Here is a 24,474-nt window from a genome sequence, read left to right on the forward strand (position 1 = left end):
TCTCTCATTTTGATCTCTTAACTGCTTTGTCCAGCATCATTAATCAGCACCTGCTGAGGGAGCTGTGGGCTTCTTGCTGGTCATGTGTTGCAGGAACACTCACTACCGGTTGCTAAATTGTAAAGCAACTGTTGTCACTATAACCTACACAGCCTTCCCAGACCTGCCTGTGCCACTCCCTCTGGGTTTGGCCACCCCTCTATGGCAAGCAAGTGGCATGACTGAGCTGCTGCATTGGTTGGCTCTAGTCTCTTGGAGTAAACTAGAGTGGCTGAAAAGGTAATGGGTAAGATGACTCTGCCCTCAATAGAACTGCCTTGGGCACTTGAGGAATGATAAAACACACTGTCTGCATTTAAGCTGTTAGTCTGGGCACCGCTTGCCTCTTGTTGGTAGGCTAACCTCTGTGGTGGTCTCTTCCCCAGCAGCATTTGGCTTCACCATGTCTTCTAATGAGAATGATATTCAGGATGCTCCCTCAAAGAGAGGGGAGCAGGAGCAACAGGTGAGTGTGTGTGCTGGAAATCTGGCAGGTGAGAGAGAGCCTAGTTCTGGCTGCTCTGACTTCTAGCCAGTCATCATCCTATAGTGACTGCTGCAGTGGCTCTAGCCCCAGGCATATGGTGGTGGCGAACCAGCCTATTCCTAGACCTAGATAGCAGAACAAGAAGCATCATCAGCCCTCCTGAGGAGTCCAGGTTCCAACTTGGCTGGTAAATCTAGATAGCTACTGTGACCTACAGTAGTAGCTAACCATCACTCTGTCTGTGATGGGAATACAGTGCTGCTCCTCAGCATGACTGGTGAGCGTGGTTGCACTGAGGCCTGCCCCATCCTAGGAAGTCACTACACCATCAAAGGGCTCTCCAAGAAGTGGCTGACAGACTTAATGCTCTGGTGTTACTGTGTCTGGCCTCCTTTGCCCAGGAGGCTGCAGACCTTCAAATCTGAAGGGGGTGATGGAGAGTAAAGGTAGCTGGCCTACCCATAGTCCTTCATACTAACTAGCAAGCAATGGTGGTCATGACTCTCCTTTTTGTTCTCCTGTTAGAACTTGGTGAGCAGAGTGGCCAGTCTGCCCTTGGTCAGTGCTGCTTACGACATGGTCTCCACCACTTACACTTCCATCAAAGAGACCCATCCTGTCATCAGATCCATCTGTGATGTGGCAGAGACTGGAGTGAGGACCATCACATCTGCCACAGTCAGTGGGACCCAGCCCATCCTGGACCAGCAAGAGCCTCAGGGTGAGTGAAGCATATGCAGGGGGATGGGGAGTGAATTGCCAAGTTAGTCCCAAGACAGAAATGTCCTCCCCGAGTGAGAAATGGAGCCGTCCTCTCCTGTGTAGGTGCATGATACTCCTTCATCCTGGGATAAGGGCTCCCTGCTTCACCCGGTATCCCCACTGACTACATCATGGGTGCTGCAGAATGCCCATCAACATAGCACATGAGTACCAAACACCACTCTGAACCATGGTCCGCATTATTCAGTTACATGGGGTCCACCATTTTATACGCCAAATACAAAGAACTGTGAATGAAGCTTCCTGATTGCTGGGAGTAGCACAGTTCGACACCACCAGGCCAAAGCAGTTACATGTCTTGGGCTTGACATGTCTCCATGATTTAATCTGCTTCATACACAGCCTTGTAATACTGCTATTGACTGCTGCATCTGGGCTGTGCCCGAATGAGGAGTGGAGCTGTCTCCTATACCCCTTATGCTCAGCATGTCCACACTGAGACGTAACTCCGTTCCTGTTACTGGCTTCAGTTGAAATCCAGGGTCCTGCTGTCCAGGCTCAAGCCCTGAAGAGCTCCCAACACAAACATGCCATGTAGCCTTCCCACTCAGTGCTGGTCACAATGTACAAGAAACAAATGACAGGTCTGCATCTCCCTTAATTAATGGTGCAGAAACAACTCCACCAGGCCCCATAGATGCCAGGGGTGCTGCCGCATCCCCCTGGCTTGAAGTGGTTTCTATCATATGCAGGGTTTACAGTTTTGGTTCAATGGCTCTCAGCACCTCCACTATACATATTGTTCCAGCTCCCCTGCTAGACCCTCTGGTACCAGCCACCAGAGACATGTCAAGCAGTGCTTAGCTGGAGCCTCCTACACAACTCCCTATGCCTGCTGCTGTTAGCAGACCCCATTCTCACAATCCCAACTCGGTCTCCAGGTAGTGTACTGGATGCCTTCTGTTTTATTCCACCCCAGCCTGCTGGTGAGCAACACAGTTTCCTGTGGAGTAAGGCTGAGCATTGCCAGCCAAAAAGACCTTCTCCAACAATCCACCCCTGGCCAGCAGCGTAACTCCACTGGGGCGCAAACAGCGCCATGTTCTGGAGCAGTGCTGGCATGGCAGCTAGAACAGAGGTGCTGGAATGAACTGTCTGGAGGAGAGGTTCCTTTTCACAAAGTGTCCTTCTCCCACCTGAGGGCCTCTCCCAGCAGAAGTAAACCACTCCTTCACATGGGCAGCGTGGTCTAGTGACTTTGTTCACAAATAGGAACAGGAACCACTTCCTGAGGTCTAGTCTGACTCCAGCACAAACTTACTCCAGCCTCTGACTAGTTCACCTCTCAAAGAGGGAAAAGGAGGTGACCTCACATGTATAGAGGGTGCAAGGAACTTGGTTAACCCCCCTGAACATGCATGGCCTATTGAAATGGAAAGGCTTTTGGTATCTAATCCTAGAACTGTTAGTATCAGCCAGTGACTATGCCTGCGAGAGCCTGGACAAACTGGAGGAGAAGCTGCCCATCCTCCAACAGCCAGATGACCAGGTAACTCTAGCCTTTGTTTCAGGGCTCCCTGTGGAGGGGAAGGGCTGCAGCGGTTTGAGACCTGGTACTGCCCTAGCTGAGGAAGGCTCTGACCGAGCACAGCTGCTAGATTGCAGAAGCAAAGTGTTCCCAGGGAGGGGAGAGGGGCGGTCCATGCAATCTCCACTAGGAGCATTGCATCAGCCAACAGAAGGCTCTCTCAGGCAGAGGGAGAAGAGGAGTTTCAGGTGAGTCAGTGCTTGTGTTGTAGGGGGATTTCACTGCTCCAATTTGGTGCCCAAGTGTAAGTGTCTCTTGCTCTTTTGAGTGGACATAAACTGACCTTTCCTCTGCCTGCAGGTGGCCTCTGATGCCAAAGAGCTAGTATCATCCACACAGACAGATGCCAAGGATGCAGTCTGCAGCACGGTCACTGAGGCAAAGGATGCAGTGACCAGCATGGTGGGCGTGGCCAAAGGGGCTGTCCAGGAGAGCGTGGAAGTGACCAAACCAGCAGTGACCGGCAGCATGAGCACAGTGATGGGCTCCAGCATGGGGCAGATAATCATGAGCGGTGTTGACTTGGTACTTGAAACATCTGAGTCATTGGTGGATCACTACCTCCCGATGACGGATGAGGAACTTCATAAACCTAAAGAAACGTGATCCCTGTCTCTGATACCCCTACACAGGTTTTTGGTATGGCCCTAGGGGTAACTTGGATGACAAGAAGCTTCGTCTCCCCATACCACAGATCAATGGTGGTGCCCAGGTGTAACTTGCTCATACTGTACCCATTGCTGGTATACAGGAGTTCAGTGCATCATAACTTGCACTTGTCACATGGGGTTACTTTTGTGGTCCCCCTGGTGTGGCTTTGTAATACTAATGCTAAGCATGGCTCTCTCTCTGTTTAAAAAGTAAGGCTGGAGGTGCATCATATGCTCAAAACCCAAGTGGTGGCTTTCAGATTCTGCTTAGGGCCAGCCTTGAGTGAGCGCCTGTTCCTGCACAAACTAGCTTTAATCTTGCTGTAGGTGGTTCACTCAAGCCAGGGAGCAGAGTGGTCAACTGCGGCCCCCATTCCGGAGTCTTAAGTGTCCCTGCGGGTATCCTAGATCCACTCATGTGGTGCTTGTGAGATCTCCTGCTCAATGGCACTGTAGCGAGTGGGGTGGGCAAGACTTGTGCTCATGGTAGGCTGTTGCTGAAATTATGCACAGTAGCATTTTGTAGCTTGGTGAGGCTTGTCTCTTGCACATATAGACAGTACAGCTGCTCAGTTGAGAGGCAATGCCAGCCAGGTCACTGTCCAGTTGAGATGCTGGATAGGAGACTGGAGTAGCAAGTGCTATGCAAGAGCTCAGTGTAAACTGGAATTGGGAACACTTCTACAATTGGAGTCGGTCCACAGTCTAGAAGTTCGAGTTACCTTCAGTTAACTTCCCCTATGGCAGATGTTTGAACTCTGATAAAGTTTGAAGGCAGAGGTAATATTGTGCTGGCTCCCTTTCTCCAGCTCTCGGCTCTAGTACAGCCCAAACTAAAATAATACAAGAGTGGCTTGCTGGCACACGGTCTGAAAGCATCCTGTGCCTGTCAGCTCCCTGCTGACTAGATCCTGGTTCTCCTGTTCCTTTCCAGCTAAACTCGCAGTATCCCTGGAGGGGCCTGGAGAGGCTCCCGCAGAGCAGCGGAGTTACTACGTGCGTCTGGGTTCCCTGTCGAGCACGCTGCGCCAGCGAGCCTACCAGCATGCCCTGGGCAAGATGAGACAAGCCAGGCAGCACACCCTGGAGGCCCTCTCCCAGCTCCAGCAAATCATTGACCTGGTAGGAACACTAAACCCCTCCCTCCCAGGTCTGCTTTGGGTAAAGCCCTCTGTCTTGATAGCTACATAACTTGCTGTGTGTCTGTGAGAAGGCTTTTCCTTCACCCTCTCCCTTGGTTCTTGTCATGCAGACAGAAAGCAGAAGTCTGAAGTGCAGGCAATGCAATGTTATTGGGATTAGTTCCAAGCAAGCGTATTTATAGCTCTACACGCTGGTAGTGTCTGTTCCCCAGTGTCCTGTTCCCAGCTTTGATGCTGCAGAGCCTCTTTTGTCCCCATCGCCACCTCCTTAGCAGGCCCAAATAGACCTGTAGTGGACACCCCTAGTTGCACCTCCTTGCACGTTATGTCATGCTCTGTTTTGGAGTCATAAGTCGGGAGTCTTTGTCCCACTTCTTTTGTATCCCATGGGTAAGGAGTGAGGTTGTGCTCTAGCCAAGGCCAGGCTTTTCTTTGGCTTTTAGGGTTTTTTATATGCCTCCACCTCCCTTTTTTATTCTCCCTCCACCCACTTGCCCCTTCTAACTGGTTGCTTGACCATGGCTTAAAGGAGCTAGGCAGCCTGTCAGTGTGTGCTCATATTCCACTCCCACTATACCCTGTAACGCTTTAACTGTTCTTCCTTGTTCCCATTATATAACAAACCCATCTGGCCAGGCAAAAGCAATGCAGTGTCTCTGTCCTTTATTCACACATTCTTATAGAATACAAGAGTATTGAACTCAAACCCAAAATTCTATCCCAGGCTAACAAACTGGCCTATAGACTACAGCATCTGCCTGGCCTGACCAGCCCCACTGTAGTGGTAGATGGTGAATTGTGTCCTGTGAACAAGCAGTTCCTCCAGTCACTATTAGTTATGTAAGTGTGTGACTTGTTGCTGTGGAATCCTATGTTCCATCTCCTAGATGGAACAGGCCCTGGGTCAGAAGGCTCATGATGGGCAGGAGAAACTGCAGCAGATATGGCTGGAGTGTCGCAAGGGCCAGCCAGGAGGCAGTGAGGACAACGGCTCACCGCAGCCAGAGGTATCCTTCCTCTCTTGCATTGTTGCACTGCACCTTGTGTCTACAGCATGTCATGACAGGAGTGAGCTTCACACGCACATAGTCACTCTCCCTCCTATCTCTCTCTACAGGAGATGGTGGCCCAGGCTCTAGCCACTTCCCATAACCTCATCCTGCAGGTGTGGCCCACCTGCCATAGCCTCCTGCCCAACATCCAGGGTCTCCCTGCCACTCTCCAGGAGAAGGTCCAGCAAGCCTACCAGAACATTGGAGAAGGAAGTCTGGAGCTCTCCCATGTCCAATCCCTCCAGGAGTTGTCTGAGGGTATCCTGACCCAGACTCGGGAGAAGTTGACCAAAGCCCAGGAGTCCCTGGATGAGCTGCTGGAATATGTGGTGCAGAACACTCCCCTCACATGGATTGTGGGACCCTTTGCCCCTGCTGGAGACTCTACGGAGAAGGCAGAGGAACCGGCAGAGGCTGAGAAGGCAGAGGTGCCAGTGGAAGCCTGAAGTAGTGGCTGTATGGTGATCTAATGCAATACATCTCACTACTGCTCAAATGGAGCTTAATGTTCACAGCTAGAATAGCCCAGCCATAGTTGGCTTTGGGATGGGAGTCTGTCCGTTACTTTGCACATAATGACTCTGCAGTGTGCAGACAGCTGGACATACAATATATATAAGGCTGTCTATCTTGTATTCAAGTCCCTACTTGCTAGAATACCTCTGATGCTCTTCCTGGTGAGGCTTGAGTGGGAATACCACTCTTTGATGCAGGCCCTAAGATTTATGGCCTTAATGTCTCCCCCAAGAGAATGGGAGCAGACCTCCAATCCCTTTATTTCAGAGACTCCTGTCTCTGACCTTTTGGTAGGGCTTCCTCTGGCCTGTCTGTTAAGGGTATAAAAAGAGTGAGGATGGGACCTGGTCTGCTTTCTGGTCTTCCTGCCCCTGCTGTGCAGACGTCTGACCAGATATTGCAGAACCTCACACTTTTTCCAAAAAAAAAACCAACTCTTCCCTTTAGAGTACAGCCTTAAGCATGGAAACTCAAGACAATGCATAGTAACTGTCTGTTCTGCAAGTACCATCTCTGCTCCACTGCACATGGCCTTGTGATGGTTGCTAGCTTTTGTCCTCTTAATAGCCTTGCATTGTTGAGGTATAGAGGCTGGTCTCATGCTGCTCCCCTGACAAAATCCAGTGTCTGCCCCTAGAAAGACCCCCCCCGTCCGCCCCTCCCTGTGACTGACTTAAGAGTGGAACACAATGTAAAACTATTGGCTCTTCCACAATAAATACTCCTCTGCATACAGATAAGGGTCCTTGACTCATGTTTGGTTATTAAGGAAACTGAGCCAGCGGCAGGCACTTCTCCTGCCAGAGAAGTATTGACTGAAGACAGTTGAAGTTCTGTAGTAAGGGGGTTATGGCTTCTCCCCTACCCAGGTGCTCAGCAGGGCATGCTCCTGGCATACACAGAGCAGAGATGGAGGCAGAACCACCATGCTGTTTAAAACCTCTCTCCTCATCTGCTTGCAGACTTCATTTCTGCTGCGGCACTGGTGGGAGAATTCAGTCTGTGATCTGGGGGAAGCAGATGGGTGGCAAGAATCTCTTCCCTCCAACTAGAGAAGGAAGGCTATTGTAACCATCTTTTCTCTCTCTCCCTTCCCCCCCCCCCCCAATTTCCATGGCTTGTGCCCCCTAAAAAGGGAGGAGCTGACTCAGCCAGAGCATGCAAAGTCAAATATACCCTCATATGAATATTCAAACCTGCATCTGGCTGCTGCCTTGAGGCTCTTAGTAGGTGGTACTGGGCTAGAGGCTGAGTTGCAATGAGGCTTGCCTGTAAGTGGGATGTTACAGTGTTGGATCATATTAAAGAAGTTCTGTATTAAAATCACAAATGAGTTTGATTCCCCAGAGTTTAAATTCCAGGGTATTATTAATTAAGAGGTCTCTTGGTTTTTGGTACTGTTTCTCTCCCTCTATGTGTGAAACTTGCAAGCTGCTAATTGTGTTAGTACATTCTAAGACAGAGTCTGTTCTCAAAGCAATTCACAGAGAGAGAGACTCAAAGCAATACTCTAACAACAGAAACAGCACCCAGAGACTCCCCACCCTTTTGTTGTATTAACAATTGTGATTAAAATAGAGATAGAGGATGTATGTGGATGGATGCTTGGTGTGGCTAATAACTGAATGATCAGGGAGGTGCCAGCCTAAGAATCCAGTGTCCATCGGCTGAAGAAGGCGTCAAGTGGAAATAACCAGAGGACCCCCCCGGAGGGCAGACTGGAATCCACCCAACAGCCTCAAGAATGGGAGAACCAAAGAACAAGATAACCTCTTGGAGCCGTCAGGAATGTGCTATCTGCTGATTGATTCAGCAACAGCATAATGAACCAATTCCCATAGACTGGCATAGGAAGAAATTCCTATAAAAATAGACTCTAAAAAGTGAGAACTTTGGGGTCTGATTCTGCAAACCAACTTCCAGGAGCATCAGATGAGCATCTGACAAGGCCCTGCTCCCTCCTCATGTCCAGGCCACCTGGCCAGTGGCTTGGCATGAGCAACTCTAAGGCTGGTAACTATGATAACAACCTTGCAGAACCTGTGTGTGTGTGTGTGTGTGTGTGTGTTTGTATGAATGAATGTGTGAATAAATATGAGATTGAATGGAATCTTATAGCTATAACTAACTGCTTACTATGATTCTTTCTGTATTCACAATAAATGTGGCATTTTGCCTTTTTCCCTTTAAGATCCTGCTGGTTTTTATTTTATTGGTACAACAACAGGAATCGTTCCCACTGGTCAGCTGAACTAAAACTCTACACTGCAAACTCTCCTACCTTAGGTATGGTGGGATACACTTCCTACACAAGCTGATGGTGTCTCTTAAAGGCACAGCTCACCAGTGTGCTGGTGAGGGCCCCAGGAACCACAGAAGCTGGAGGGACATGTGGCAGGGAGAGTGGGTCTGCAGGGGCTAGATGCTAAGACATGGGGGCGGGGGGGGTTGCTGGCTGTAGAGGCATCTTGCATATATTTAAGGCTTGATTGCAGGAGGTACTGTTAGAGGGGGCAGGATTCTGCAGCCGCTTGTCTGAGCAGGGCCTGATGCACTGAGTCTCTTCCCAACAAACACTTGCTACAGCTTCTGGGGCCGTTCCCTGGTGAGAAGGGCCATGCAGAGGGCCCAGGGGAAGGGGCCAGCCCTCCAGCGACTTCTGGCACACCACCCTCTTCCTCTGATCCATCAGCTGTCAATCCTTCAGTGTGAAGTGCCCAGCTCCTGCCCTTCACTGGGTCTGGCTGAGCCCGTGGGCTGCCCGGAGATGGGCTATTTACCCTGTACCTGCAGGCCTCAGGCAAGCTTGCTGATCATTTTCCTACCCCCGCAGTTGGAGCTTGCCCCTGGGGCAGAGTCCAAGAGACAGAAGTCAGGGTCTAGGCTGCCAAGGCAATTCAAGTTTGCAGTGTGGCTGAGCGCTGTCTCTCTCTCCCAGGGGCGTAGAGAGACCAGGTGGGTGAGGTAATATCTCTTCTTGCACCAGCTGCTGTGGGGGAGAGAGAGCAAGCTTGCTGCTGCTCCAAAGCTTGTTTTCAGGTGTAGGAAAGACCTGGACAGTCACTGAGTGCCTTTCCCAGCCCTAGGGAGCAAGAAGGCCTGCCTCTAACTAACGGAAGTTGGGCCAATAGGCAATGTAAGGGGACTGTTGCCCCTTACTAACATTCAATGGGGGTGTTTTGGTTGCTAGTTCTCAGTACTAAAAGGGGAAGGGTTGATAGTCCCCAGGTACAAGGGGGGGAGGCCAATGCTCCAGGTCATCCTGAATGGCAGGCTAATCAGGGAGTCAGCAGGCCAGGGAGGTTCTGTCCTCTGCGAGAGCTGGGTTTGCCTGGGTCAGACAGAGTGGGGCCAAGCTAAAGAGAAAGCAGGGGCCCAAGCTGAGCTGTGCCAGATCCAGAGAGAGCAGACCCTAGGCTGGGAACAGAGCTGCAGCCCCCAAGCCAGAGGCACAGCCCAGAGAGAGCAGACTTGCCCTGGGAGCAGAGCTGAAGCAGCCCAGGAAGCAGGTCAGTGCTGGGAGCAGAGTCACAGGAGCAGCCTGCAGCGCAGACCTGTCCTGGGAGCAGAGCTGCAGCAACCAGAGGCAGAGGGGCCAGAGAAGCAGCCCAGGGAGCTGGAGGCAGAGCAGCAGCAGCTGTGCAGAGACCGAGTGGTGGAGCTGGATGCGGTGAGCAGCTGGGGAGAGCGAGGGGGACCCTGGGCAGCAGACCCAGCACAGGGAGACGCCTCAGCCAAGGGGCTCTGCAGGCCAGGCTTGGATCATAACCCCGACAGGGCGGTGGCCAACACTGGGAAGAAGGGTCCTACCACTTAGAGCCTGGGAGCGTGTGGCCACCACCAGAGCGAGTGTCCAACCCACAGCATCCCTGCAGCCCAGCCAGGGCCTGAGAAGGTGGCCTGGGACTCACAAGTAACAGACTGTGAACTGCCCGGACATTCCAGAGACACTGTTTGTGATGTTCCCTGCTCCGAGTGGGGTGATGTGTTTCCTTTAACCTTTCCTATTTTTCCTTTTTTAAATTAATTGTTGATTAAACAACTTGCATTTGCTTTAAATTGTACGTAATGAGCAGTGAGTCCAGGAAGTGCCCAGTGCAGGGAGAGTACCCTGGAGCGGGGACACCCTAGCCCCTGTCCTAGGTGACCACAGCAGGGTTGGGGGTCGAGCCCCCCAGGAATCCTGGGCCCAGCCTTGTTGGGGTTACGAGGACTCTGCCAGACAGGAGAGTGGAAGGGGAGTCCTCAAGGGCAGGGAGGCCACTGGGTAAAGGAAGTCGGAGCGGGGACTCAGATCCTTTCGCTAGCTCACTTCACGGGCGTAGTACAGAAGTCAGGAAAGTTCCCCACAATAGCAGGACTATTCCCCCTTACAGAAAGACTAAGTTACAGTATATGCCACATAGGAGCCCTGTGTTAGGGGTTCAAATACACAGGTCCCTGTTCACACTAAGAGGTGACTGCAGGTTAGCAATGTTCATTTCCCAAGGTAGCCCTGCCCCTTAAAAACAAATGGTGTGAGGCATCTTTGCCTTCAAACCACTTGTCTCCTCCCTGCTTAGGGGTAGAGGGCAGCATCTGCACTGGCCCTGGATGAAGAACTACATGTCACAATCATGTTAGGTGTTAGCAGGGAAAGCGCTGGGGGCAGTGCATTCTCTGAACTATAACCCTGGAGGGTCTCCTGGCCTGGTGGGCAGCTTTGCCACATAGGTAACTCTCTGCCATTGCACTTTGTAGAGACAAGGCAGGCCTTGGGGCCCTCTCCCAGAGCAAAGCCCTACCATGCTAGGAGCTATGCAGACAGAAGAAAGTAGGTCCTTGCTCCAAAGCATATAGGATCTATGTATGAGACAAGTATCTGCCCACTTTCCATCCTGTCTCCTTGCTTAGTGCCCACTCCCAGCCCCTCCTGCCCTGGAATGGGAAGGGGGGGACCCCCTCCAGCAAACCACCCAGCCTCTCAAAGACCAGTCACTTTTATGGCCTGGTGTTTGCTTCCTGGCAGCACCTCCAGCTTGTGAGGCCTATGGTGTGTGGAGCTAGGTAAAGTAGAAGCGAAGAGCAGCTGGGATCTGGAGGAAGTGCCCTTTGACTGGGCACGCCCGGTACTACTAAGGCTCAGTCTGTTTAGGCCTCGCCCCTGGGCTGTGAGCACTGTGGGGCAGGGCTGGTGTCTGGCTTTTGGGGTTTTTTTATAGAGGGTGAGGCCCGTGGGCTGTGCTGAGCAAATGATGAGCTGAGTACGGGGCTTAATTCATGCCAGGGCAGAGCTGCAGCACCTCTGGATTTCTCACAGCTGTTACGAAAGTAAAAAACTTGCCTCTTTCATTACAAATTAGGCCCTGTCGGAGCACCTGTGAGCCCCTAGTGCCACAGCTGGGGGAGGGAGGGCGCATTGCTGTGAGACAGCTCCGGGATCCTGCTAGCAAAGTGGCCAGGGACGTTTGCATCTAGCTGATCCCACAATTAGTGGCGAGGGGAAAAGCTGTGCAGAGAGCATCCTGAGTGGGGAAACCCTGGGGGCCTATTCACGGTGTGTCCCCAGCACCCCCAAGAGGAGGCTGGGCACCTCGCCCCCACCAGGGACGTGCCTCAGTAACCTGCATGCCCCAAGCAGCCCAGCGAGTCTGTCAAACACACTCACTGGCCGGCTGCTTCGGGGTGGGTGAGGTTTCAAGCAAGGAAGTGAGCCGCAATGCACAGGTGAACCAAGCCCCACCAAGGCTGCTTCCTCACCTGCTGGAAACTGCTGGGCCTCGCCCCGCCCGGGCAGTGAAACAAAACCATGCAGTTAGCCCTGCCCAAGCAAACCAGGGCATGCCCGGCCCATGCACAGCGCCCGAGTACTGCTACCACGAGGTGGCTCGACCTCTCGGCTGCTGTAAAGGGGCTCAGCACCATTGGAGCCACACTGATTTACCCCACCCGGGGGCTTGGCCCAGTGCTGTTTGGCGCTTCCCCGATAAGGCTCATTGGCACCTTGGAGGGGATGAGCCGCACCCTCTGGTCACCCATGGCCCGCTGGGGCAGCCAGGCATGCTTGGGGGAGCCATTTGCTGGCACAGGCCCAGGCTTGGCAAGAATGGGACACCACAAGCATATGGGGTTGCGTGGGTGGGTGGGTGTTTTTTTCCCCCCCGCCAGCTGCCTCTATGGAACTTCTCGGAGCCCCCCTTTGCTGTGTGCTTACAGCCGTCCTGCTGCCACCCCGATGGCTCCTGTAAACAACCCAAAGCAATGGGAGCCCTGAGGAAGTGTCACCTACCGGCCAGAGCCCGAGACCAGGACTCAGGGGACCTGGGCTCTATCCCCTGCTGCTGCCAGCTGGGTGACCTTGGCTTTTCACTTCCCCGCCCTGTGTCGCTGAGAAGGCATTATCGGGGCTGGTCTGTCTGTTTCTTTTTCCCTGTAGCTTTTGGTGGGTAGAGCTCAGGGCTCCCGCCTGGGCGTCACGGAGGGGGAGCTATTTGTGTTTTGACTTTGTGACTGTCCACAGGCCCTGGCCCTCTTCTCCGCTCACCCCGCTCTTTCTGGCCAGACAGGAGAGCAACTCTCGCCATCAGCAGGGGCTGAGCAACACTCCCCAGACCTAGAGTTCCTATGCCCCATTTTTGGAAGTGACTGGCTCTAACGTTTGAGCAAGCAGAGTTTTCCAGCCCTGAAAGAGAGTGGCTGGTTTAACTGAGCTGAGCAGGACCCTAGTTCTGATGCCAATTGACAGTAGCAACACAGGAGATATGAGTCTTGCACAAGGGAAAACACTTGATTCTGTCTCGGAAGAGCTGCCCTAGGGGGTGGTCTCCTGGTGGCCAGCTGGTGCTGCTGCTAAGCTTGTCCTGCTGAACTGATGCTCCCCCTTCTCTCCCACCCCGCATCCACTCGCTACCTTGTCACGTCACACCGCTTTGGAGTTGGTGTCAAAGAACCAGGCCCAACCTCTTCCTGTGGGTAGTTTCTGGCTTCAAGGAGCTCGTGCCTGCCAGCCACCAAAGATGGACTTAGCAGCAAACCATCAGCATAGCAAAGGATGCAGCGACTGGCAAAGTGATTGGAATAGGGAGGCTGCCCCAACCAGACCAACCTGCCAGTGAGCAAAGGCTAAGCTAAATGCCTGTCACAAATCCTCCCAGTGCCACTCACTCTCTCTACTCAGATACCATCCCCACTCTTCCTCATGCTTACGTCTGTCACATGTGCTCCTGGGCCTAGGGCAAACCAGTCTCCCCTCTGTACCAGAGACGTTACAGCGCTTCTTGTTACATCTGTCAATTCCAAATGATTTTGTCATTTTCTTTCCAGGGCAGGACAGCTGCATCCCTGAGTGACTATGGGCTACAGGGGACTCATGGAACTGCTTGCAGGAGGGTTAGGTCATCAGTTCTAATTTGATGGCCTTGGAATAAAATGCCTGGCAGACTACAGAGATGAGCTTTTGCGCTGAATCATGCCCAGAAGGACAACACAGTTGTTTGGTTTTCAAAGCTGCATCCTTACCAAGTCAGTATTTATACCTCCCTAGCTATGGGTGCGTGAAACTAACCTGACACAGCTGTACATGCAGAATATTTGCACACACGCATTCGGCATGCAGACCTAGGCAGATAATCGCTGGGAAGACTTCATTTACCATGTATGATGCAGAAGCCTTGAAAACTCTCAACTAAGGTGGTGCCTTATAGTAGATGACAGGCCCTGCCCCAAAGGGCTTAGCCCCAAATCCTCAAAACTACTTGGGGGCCTCCCTCTAGTGCTGAAACACCACTCAGGAGCTGGGCCTTACAGGTTTAAGAAAGACGCCCTTAACTTTATTTGGTTTAACTGACAGCCATCTGGCCCTAGTCGTTACAAGAAAATCTTGGCTCATGACTGGCTGAAAAGCGCCACGGGAATTATTGTGTTATTGTTTCAACAGCGTGATACTGGTCCATGGGAACGCAGAGCAGCATCTGGCCCAGCAGCTGGGACACAGAGCAGCATTAGCTTCTATTCCGTCTCGCATCACGATGAAGAGAAAGGGGCCAAGAAGTACTGTCAACCTCAGCCTACCGGCTAAAAGGGAACGCAGTGCAGAAATCACTATTCTCAGCCAAAGTACAAACTGAAGCCTGAATCATAGACTATCAGGGTTGGAAGGGACCTCAGGAGGTCATCCAGTCCAAACCCCTGCTCAAAGCAGGACCGATCCCCAGTTAAATCATCACAGCCAGGGCGTTGTCAAGCCTGACCTTAAAAACTTCTAAGGAAGGAGATTCCACCACCACCCTAGGTAACGCATTCCAGTGTTTCAGCACCCTCCTAGTGAAAAAGTTTTTCCTAATATCCAACCTAAATCTCCCCCACTGCAACTTGAGACCATTACTCCTTGTTCTGTCATCTGCTACCACTGAGAACAGGCTAGAGCCATCCTCTTTGGAACCCCCTTTCAGGTAGTTGAAAGCAGCTATCAAATCCCCCCTCATTCTTCTCTTCCGTAGACTAAACATCCCCAGTTCCCTCAGCCTCTCCTCATAACTCATGTGTTCTAGTCCCCTAATCATTTTTGTTGCCCTCCGCTGGACTCTCTCCAGTTTTTCCACATCCTTCTTGTAGTGTGGGGCCCAAAACTGGACACAGTACTCCAGATGAGGCCTGCCCTATTGAACGGGGGCGGGCCTGTCTTTGTGTTCTGTTTGTACAGCACCTGGCACAATGGAGGGCACAGCGAGGGCTCCTCGGTGCTACAAATAATAACGTAATAAACATGTATGGCACAAACTCATCCTATTCCGGAGAGAGCCAGCTGTGATGGAAAACAAAAACAAAACAAACTGGTGATGTTTTCAATAAACAATTAGACCCTAATTTCCCCCACCTGAGTATGGGTCCAGTTCACATACTTTCACGTGACTCAGCATGAACATTTATAGCTATAGACACCCTGGGTTAACCTTGACCAACTACTTCAAGGTTAAAAGCTACAGAGTCTTGTCTCCATTAGGATTTTACATTCGAGATTGTTATCGTGCCTTATCAATCTCAGTGCAGAACCACAGCACCCTCTGCAGTGACCACAAAACCAATGTGATCAAACAGCAGGGAAAAGGCCTCGGCCGGCAAGACAGATGGGCTGGGCAAGGGCCAGAAAAAGAAAGGGGAAAGCGTGTGGGTGCAAGGGGACACCCAGGGAGAGAAGTGGATGAAAGTAAGTCAACAGCAAGGGAGTGAATGGGGTGGGCGGAGCGAAACGGAGATTCAGACACAGAAAATCAAGGAGCAACATAACAATGAAGGGCGCAGAGCAGCGGCTGTTTATCATTCGGGACCCAGGGATTTCCCCACGCCTCATTACCCCTCATAATGGTGCACTTGGGCAATGTGATCATCACACAGCTGACTGCCTCTGGAATAATAATGACCAGCGAGGCTAGTTTATGGGGGGAAAGCAGAGTATGGGCAGGCCGCCACTCACACAGGTCACTGCGCCCAATTATCGCTGTGTACACAGCTAATAAAGAGAAAAGCACTGTCACCAGGCACGTGGGCTTTGACAGCAAACACTGTGTGTGACAGAGACTGCGGGAGGGCAGGAGAACAAGGATGGGGAGCTCAGCCTGATACGGACCTGTAGGAATTTAGAGTTTGAAGGGCTAAAATCACACTTAGGAACAGAGGAACTGCCAAATGGGCTCAGCCCGCCGGCCCTCTTGCTGTGACAATGGCTCGCACCAGCCGCTTCAAAGCAAGGTGCAGAAAATCCTGCAGTATGTAGCTCTGGGCTAATCTGTCACAGGGCGAGCCTCTTCCTAACCCTGCGTAGGTCGGCTCATGCCCTGAAGCGGGGGGGGGGGGGGGGGGGGAAGAGCAGTTAGGTCCCTGCTAAAGCTCGTGGTTATTTTTCAGTATGGCTATTGTAACTCCGGATAGTTTTGTCCAATCATTTTATGAAATTCGCTCAGGTCTTGGCCTCAATGACCTCCTAGAATCATAGAAGATGAGGGTTGGAAGGGTCCTCAGGAGGTCATCTAGTCCAACCCCCTGCTTAAAGCAGGACCAATCCCCAATTAAATCATCCCAGCCAGGGCTTTGTCAAGCCTGGCCTTAAAAACCTCTAAGGATGGAGATTCCACCACTTCCCTAGGGAACCCATTCCAGTGCTTCACCACCCTCCTCGTGAAATAAGAAAAAGACGCTGTGTAGCTGAGGGCTATAACAACTCATGCCCTCTGTACTGATCCACAGAGGAGAACCTCATGTGACAATGAGTTCCACTGGTCAATTGTGAGTTGCATGGGAAAGTTTTGCCTGGTATCAGCTGTATATTGGCTGCCAAGCCATGTCACTGAATGTCCCCTTGCTTGCAGATTGTGCCAGAGGGCAAATAGAAATGCCCCTTCTACTCTCTCTAAACCATTCGGATGGAGCCTGTAAAATGCTGGAATTGTACCTGTCTGTTGCTGAGGCAGGATAGTTGATAGCAAAAACCTCACTGGGCCTTTGGTTTCGCTGCTGTGTTAAACAACATGCTCATGTAGCACATACCGTCCTGTGATCAAAGCCCTGCGTCCATGTCACCCTTCCCTGCCCTCTCCAGGCTCAGAGCTGGAATTCAATTCTCTTAATAGCCAAGGAACCAAAGTGCTCTGATGGCTTACCGACCAGCCACCGGGGCCTGGCTCTCCTCACCCTCCAACGCCCCAGGATGAACTCAAGTCCGTGAGTCACGGTGTCATTCCTGTCCTGCTGTGTGCAGAGCTGGGGGCTGACGACATGGCACGTGACATCACTTGCAAATAACGTCAGCTCCATGGCAATGGCACTCAGTCAAAGCCTTCAGTCTCCCCAGGAGAAATTCGGAGCACGGTGCTGGCTCGTCTGCGGGTAGGAAAGGTGCTTGCTTTTATCCCTCATTCCTAGCTGTCCAGTCTTCTTCTGCCTTGCACTCTGCCTGCCTCTTTTGCTTTCCCTGGGACATGCAATGTCTCTCTCTCTCTCCCGACTCAGCCCACCTCTGCCCTAACACACCCCACATGCTTCTCACTCCAGTCCTCCCTTCCCCGCAAAGGACCCGGGGAGCAGCTGCCTCTGTTGGGCCTTACAGCAGCTACCCCATGGCCTGCTCCAGCCTCCTCTGCCCATGGCTGCTAGGCTTGCTGTGAGCCTGAATGGCTGTTTGTGCTCAAAAAAAAAAGGAGTACTTGTGGCACCTTAGAGACTAACCAATTTATTTCAGCATAAGCTTTCGTGAGCGACAGCTCACTTCATCAAATGCATACTGTGGAAACTGCAGAAGACATTATATACACAGAGACCATGAAACAATACCTCCTCCCATCCCACTCTCCTGCTGGTAATAGCTTATCTAAAGTGACCACTCTCTTTACAATGTGTATGATAATCAAGGTGGGCCATTTCCAGCACAAATCCAGGTTTTCTCACCACCCCCCCCACACACAAACTCACTCTCCTGCTGGTAATAGCTCATCCAAATTGACCACTCTCCTTACAATGTGTATGATTATCAAGGTGGGCCATTTCCAGCATAAATACAAGTTTAACCAGAACGTCGGGGGGGGGGGGGTTGTAGGAAAAAACAAGGGGAAATAGGCTACCTTGCATAATGACTTGTGCTCAGTGCATCCGCCCTGCCCTGTCCTCCTTGGGGGGGTCACTGGCCAAAGCACCCTGTGTTTTAAGCGGAGCAGGAACAGGACCTTTGTCTCACCGGGTTTGCATCTCTTATGCACCCGACACCCCACCAGTGCATTTTGCCGGGCTCTCTGGGGCAATGGCTGTGTGAGCACTGCCCCAGCTCAGCGCTGGGCACATCGTCACCTGGCATTTTCTGTGTGGGACGGATGATTTTGACAGACAAGGGGGCCTTGTGCTCCCCTGTTTATTCCCTGGTGTGCATCCAGCTCCAAAGCTAATGCCAGTGGCCCCCCCTCCTCAGGGAGGGTTAACTGGTGGACTCCTGATCCCACTAAGCCAAACCTTTGTGAGCCTCCATGGGCTGAAGCTGCCAAGTAGGGTCCCATCAGCAACAAAACAGGGCAAGTCCCCATCCTCCAGCATAACTCAGTTTGAGGGAAGGGGCAGAAGGCTCTGGCTGGCAGAGCCAGTTTCAAGGGGATGGAACAGCTGGATTCTTGCACTTATACAAAGAACAGCAGCCTGGCTGAGAGCGGGTTTTTGCCATCTGTTTGCAGGAGAGGGCAGTGCTGCATTCATCAGTGAAATAAAGCGAGCTTGGAGTGGGATGAAGCGGCAGACTGCAGTTTTCTAAAAGTGCCAGCACTCCACTCATTGCTCCACTCATTGCTCACACTGGGCTTTGCCTGGGACAGCCGGGTTAATGCCCTCGCCTCACCTCACTGCAGCCATGGGGTCACTTTTAGAGCTAGGTCCAGCCCTAGTTAGTGCCTAAGATTGGCATCCCCTGCCCCTGCCTCCACCAGGGCTAAGAAATACCTCGAGGAGTTTATGAGAATTGTTACAACTGTCGCACTCCTGGAGATTCTCCCTTTGAAATGCTCCTGGCCTGATTTTCCCCAGTGTAATTACATCTGGGGCCGTATCTGCCCCTAGGGTGAGCCGAAGTCCCAGAGCTTCAGGCCAGAACCTGCCACTAGATCCCGTCAAAGGAGCGACACTGATCAGCAACAGCCGGGGGTCTGGCCCAGGAGATTTACTGCAACTATCGAAGGAAACCCCAAAGGCAGTTGACAGGGCACAGCGCTCAGTTCTCCAGCCAGGGTGCCTGTCACTAGTCTAAAAGCGCAGCCTCCTTCAATCACTGGTGCTCTCACTCCATACAGCACCACCCTGCCTGCAGCCACACCAGTCCTCGTCCAGGACCTAAAATAGCCACCTTCCTGCCCTTTGGACGGCCCGGGCATCTGAGTGCCCCACTCTCCAGTTTGCAAGGGGAAGAAGCCCCCTGTGCAATGTGCACCCTGGAGCCAGTCCCCTTCTCTGGCTTCCCCTTTGAAACACTGGAATGGAGCCCTTTGGTAAATTAGCCCTTCAACAGAGCTGCCCAGTAGGGTCCCCTTCCTAGGCACGGCTTGCTCTGTGATCCCCAGACCCAGAGTGCGACCCCTCCCTCGGATCTAGTCCCTTTCCCTCCCGAGATCTCCACACATTTTACATTTATCTCTACTTTACAGATGAGAAACTGAGGCAGTGAGAGAGCACGGTCAGCTAGCAGGTCAGTCACGGAGCTGGGCCTCGAACCAGGGCTGCCGAGTCCCACTCCAGTGTCTGTAGCTAATGGAGAAGATGGAATCACCCCCATCTTACAGCCAGGGAGCTGAAACACAGGGTGAGTTCTCCAGCGTCACACAGGAAGCCTGTAGCAGAACTGGGAATAAAACCCAGCTCTCCTTAGGGCCAGGCCAGTGCCTTTATCTTCAGCCCACCCTTCCTCTCGCATACAGCTCACACCAGCTTCCAGCCTCGCAGCCTGGGCATGCCACTGAATGAGCCTCCCTTACATTCCTAGAGACTGGTGGGTCTCAACCTACCTATTTACCATTGTGGGCCACACATGCGGCTGGCTATGTGTTACATGGCCGCATCCACACAATATATATACTACCGATATGGCCATAAGGATGTCATATGGACCGGAGCTGTGTGCTGACTGGGTTGCAAGTGGTCTGCAGGCTGAGAACCACTGATCCTTCTAGACCCCTACCCTGGCATGTTCTCACCCAGACAAGGAATGTGTAACTATTGAGCAACATAGAATCATAGAATATCAGGGTTGGAAGGGACCTCAGGAGGTCATCTAGTCCAACCCCCTGCTCAAAGCAGGGCCAATCCCCAATTTTTGCCCCAGATCCCTAAATGGGCCCCTCAAGGATTGAACTCACAACCCTGGGTTTAGCAGGCCAATACTCAAACCACTGAGCTATCCCTCCCCCCATCCTGTTCTCCTCCGCCACTGCTGCTGCTGGAAAAGCCACAGTTGTAGCCACATCATTGGCTCTGTGGCTGAAGGTAGCCACCTTGTGCCAAGTGCTCATAAAAAGTCCAGCCAGCTTCTGCACATTCGCAGCTGCCAACACAATGGTGCAGAGCTCTCTTACGCCCTGGCTGGCTGACAGCAGCTCCAAAGAGGTGGTAGCTCACCCAGAGAGGAAGCATGGGATGGAGAGAGCAGAATCCTGGGATTTTTGGAGTTTGACCCTGTCATAAATATAAAGGGAAGGGTAATCACCTTTAAAATCCCTCCTGGCCAGAGGAAAAATCCTTTCACCTGTAAAGGGTTAAGAAGCTAAAGGTAACCTCACTGGCACCTGACCAAAATGACCAATGAGGAGACAAGATACTTTCAAAATCTGGGAGGAGGGAGAAAAACAAAGGGTCTGGGCCTGTTTGTGTGATGCTTTTGCCCGGGACAGAACAGGAATGGAGTCTTAGAATTTAGTAAGTAATCTAGCTAGGTATGTGTTAGATTATGATTTCTTTAAATGGCTGAGAAAATAGCTGGGCTGAATAGAATGAATATTCTTGTCTGTGTGTCTTTTTTGTAACTTAAGGTTTTGCCTAGAGGAATTCTCTATGTTTTGAATCTAATTACCCTATAAGGTATTTACCATCCTGATTTTACAGAGGTGATTCTTTTTTACTTCTATTAAAAGTCTTCTTGTAAGAAAACCAAATGCTTTTTCATTGTTCTATGATCCAAGGGTTTGGGTCTGTGGTCACCTATGCAAATTGGTGAGGATTTTTACCCCACATTCCCCAGGAAGTGGGGTGCAAGGGTTGGGAGGATTTTGGGGGGAAAGACGTTTCCAAACAACGTTTTCCCAATAAACCCAGATAAAGTTTGGTGGTGGCAGTGGAAGTCCAAGGGCAAAGGGTAAAATAGTTTGTAGCTTGGGGAAGTTTTAACCTAAGCTGGTAAAAGTAAGCTTAGGAGGTTTTCATGCAAGTCCCCACATCTGTACGCTAGAGTTCAGAGTGGGGAAAGAACCTTGACAAACCCTGTCAAGGCTGATTCCCCACTCTGGCACTTCAAGTACAGAAGGTGAAGCCCCGCAAGGATTCTAAAAATTAATACTGGCCACTCTAGGCTTGTGTTAAACTCCCAAGGTTACAGCTTCTCTCTGACCTTGGATGGGTAGATCCTGCCACCACCAAAATGCAAAAAACCCCTTTGAAACCAGAAAGGTGCACTTGGGAATTCCTTCCTGTGGGGTACCCTCAAGCCCTTTCACCCTCCCTCTGAGGAAGAGCTGAGAAAGAAAACAAAGGAAATCAGCTCTTGCTACCAGCTAATTTAACAACATGGGCACAAACCTCTTGGGACACCAAAAATCCAATCCTGCTCTTTAAAAAGGTACATTTTCTTAAAAAACAAAGAGGAAAAAAAAATATATCTGGAACTTCAGCTTTTGCTAGATTAAAAACCCATTTACAAAATGTAAACATCAAGATTAACCTTCTTGAGGTCCAGCGTAAAATAAATTACAAGCAAAATAAAAAGCATTTGGGGTTAGCACAGCGGAGTGCTCAAACCAATAAGAAATAAACAGAAATAAACCTAATTGCGTCTTTCTAGACATTCCCTAATTTACTTACTTTTCTGGGGTTTCAGATAAGCAATCTCTAGGTATGATCTGATGGTTTTTCATATCTGGCTTAAGCTTCTCATAGCATAACTACTCCCTGTTCCCCTCTTTTCCGGAGAACCACAACACACAGAGAAAGGGAAGTTTTTTCCCAATTTTAAAAAGTTCTTGCCCTCCCATTGGCTCTTTTGGTCAGGTGCCCACTCCCTTCCTTTCATCTGTGGCTTGTTAACCCTTTACAGGTAAAGCAAGTAGAGAACAACCACCAAGAGGGATACCATAGCCAACTGGCTGGCTGGGTGCCCCCTCTTATTTATCACCAACCCCAAATCCTAGAATTCCACTGGCTTCTGCTAAGCGTCCCACAATGCACAGCAAGGGAAATCCCAGCATGCACACAGCTCAGCAGCAAAGCTAAGGACTATGGGATACCCACCCAAAATGCCACGTGTTTAGTGCACACCAAGCCCCGCCCACATGTACACAGTGCAAAGGGTTCAGGTGTCCCCCATGCATGCTATTACTGTGTATTGCACACTAGTTAGTGGGCGTGAACTCAGTGCAAGCTAACCCCTCGTGTAGACAAGCCTGAGAGCAAGAGACCTGCTTGTCCAAACTAGTTCTGGAGCTGGCAGGCAGAGTCTTCAAAGCGAACAGTTCACGTATTGTCTCAGAACAACCCTGCAACATTTACTGGGGTATGGTTTAGCTTGAACTATTATTTCACTTCCGGCTTGTTTTTCCAGACAGCTCCCCCTGTTCAACTAACCCAACATAATCATACAGCAAACATCCCAATAACCAGGTCACCGGAGTGTTCCTCAGTTATCACAGAGCAGCTCCACCTCCATCACAATGCGCTAAGATCGCTAGGAATAAAACAGCCTTCATTTGTCCCTGGCACCTTTTATCACAAACGCTCCACACATTAATAGCAACCTAATGAATGAGCATGCCACCAAAGCATGAGACGCACCAAGGGCAACAGGACATAGCAACTGTCCCCAGTGCCCAGATGGGGAAGCTTGCGGAGAGCTGGGAAAATCCAGCTCTTGCAGAAAAGGGGAGAAAGAAAATCTCCATTCAAATAAGAACATAAGAACAGCCATACTAGGTCAGACCAAAGGTCCATCTAGCCCAGTATTCTGTCTGCCGACAGCAGCCAATGCCAGGTGCCCCAGAGGGAATGAACAGAACAGGGAATCATCAACTGATCCATCCTTTGCCCATTCCCAGCTTCTGGGATAAATCTTGATGAACAAAGGTCTACAAAGAAATTCTAGCTCCCTCTGGTTTTGTCACTTTAACTCAAGCCTTTGTGAGTCAGGACACTTAGCTGCCGTTACATGTGGGCCTAGATTGAGGCCATATTTCTAGCCCTCTAAGTGCACAGCTGAGCTGTCCCTGGAGCAGCCAAGGGGAGAACTGTGGTCTGCCCACCCACTTGCCAGTGGACGCTGTGGCGTGGCTCTGCAGAGTCTGCTTTGTCCCCCCATTCCAGGAGCAGTGGGGTGGTGCAGATCTTGTGTCCTGAGAGCAGGTGTCACTGACAGACCTGGCTGTGCTGCTCACATGCACCTGGTGAGAGGTGATGACCCTCACGTGCTCCTCCCCAGCTCACGTGGACTTTTCCTTTTCTTTGGCATGTTGCATGTTACAAATCCCTGCAGTCTCTAGCCCAGGCTGAAAGCTCAGTGCCATCAATCGCTGCACTGGCCACGGGCAGATCTGCAATGCTTCAGTGCTGCACCCAATCCTCTTCCTGGCTGATTGCTTTCCAGGGCTGCTGAGGCATGTCCAGCCACTGTTAAGCAGAGCAGAGTTTAATTAGTGGTTCTAGATTGGATTTCAGACCCTCTCCAATGCAGACTGACAGGCAGATACCTGCACTGCACTGCTCCCCGATGCACCCTTTTCACCCTGCCTGCTCTTGCCGGGCGGCAGTCGTGGTATTCGCCCCAGTAGTCTTTCTCCCACAACACTCGAGCAACAGTGGTGGCCCTCTGGTCATGTGTTGGATATGCCTGTGCATACCATGTAAAATGGTCAGTCACGACTAAAATGTTCCCAACATTCCTCCTGTCCACTTCTAAAGACAAGAAATCAATGCCTAGCAGCTCCAGAGGTTTCCTGCTGGTGATATTCTTCAGATGTGCAGCTCTAGTGGGCAGAGTTTTTCTTTGAACACACCGAGCACATTTCTTGCATACATGGTTGGCCATCCGGGGCCAGTAGAACCTACTATGAATAAGTTCCAGGGTTCTCTCAATTCCCAAATGTCCAAAGCCATACTGCAGGGCCCTCATGGCCAGGGCTCTGTACTCTTTTGGTAGCACGTGTTGTGTTTGTTGTTTTTGTAAAGGATCTAATGTGATCTGGTGCAGCACTCCCTGTATCAGTTTTAGCTTGCTTCATTCTCTCAATAGCGGTCTACCCTCGGGGGTACATGGAATAATTGCAGCAGGGTTTCGCCCCTCTCTTTTTGCAAGTCGTGTGTCACAAATGTCAGTATCTTGCAGTTGGGCTTTTTCACAGTCAGGAGCATTGAGCATGGACAAGGGAGATTGGTCCAACACAATATAGTTCACGGAGGCAGATGACACGCTTTCAGGGGGCAGACCCAGAGTTCTTGCAACACAACCATGAAGACTCTCGCGGGCCTCTGACTCTTGATCACTCCCATTGCAAATAACTCTCACTCCATCCATAAGAATCAC

General features: G+C 51.2%; 1 protein-coding gene across 1 annotated transcript; it reads left to right on the plus strand.

Annotated features, from left to right (window-relative positions):
• Positions 1-442: 442 nt before the first annotated feature.
• LOC125637414 (perilipin-3-like) lies at positions 443-6,127 on the plus strand. Its single transcript, XM_075128960.1, has 7 exons — positions 443-505; positions 1,052-1,247; positions 2,710-2,798; positions 3,138-3,421; positions 4,420-4,609; positions 5,517-5,636; positions 5,747-6,127. Exons 1-7 carry the CDS (start codon positions 443-445, stop codon positions 6,125-6,127), a joined length of 1,323 nt encoding a protein of 440 aa, XP_074985061.1.
• The last annotated feature ends 18,347 nt before the right edge of the window (positions 6,128-24,474 follow it).

Source organism: Caretta caretta, chromosome 5 (assembly GCF_965140235.1).
Source record: "Caretta caretta isolate rCarCar2 chromosome 5, rCarCar1.hap1, whole genome shotgun sequence".
Classification (NCBI taxonomy): domain Eukaryota; kingdom Metazoa; phylum Chordata; order Testudines; family Cheloniidae; genus Caretta; species Caretta caretta.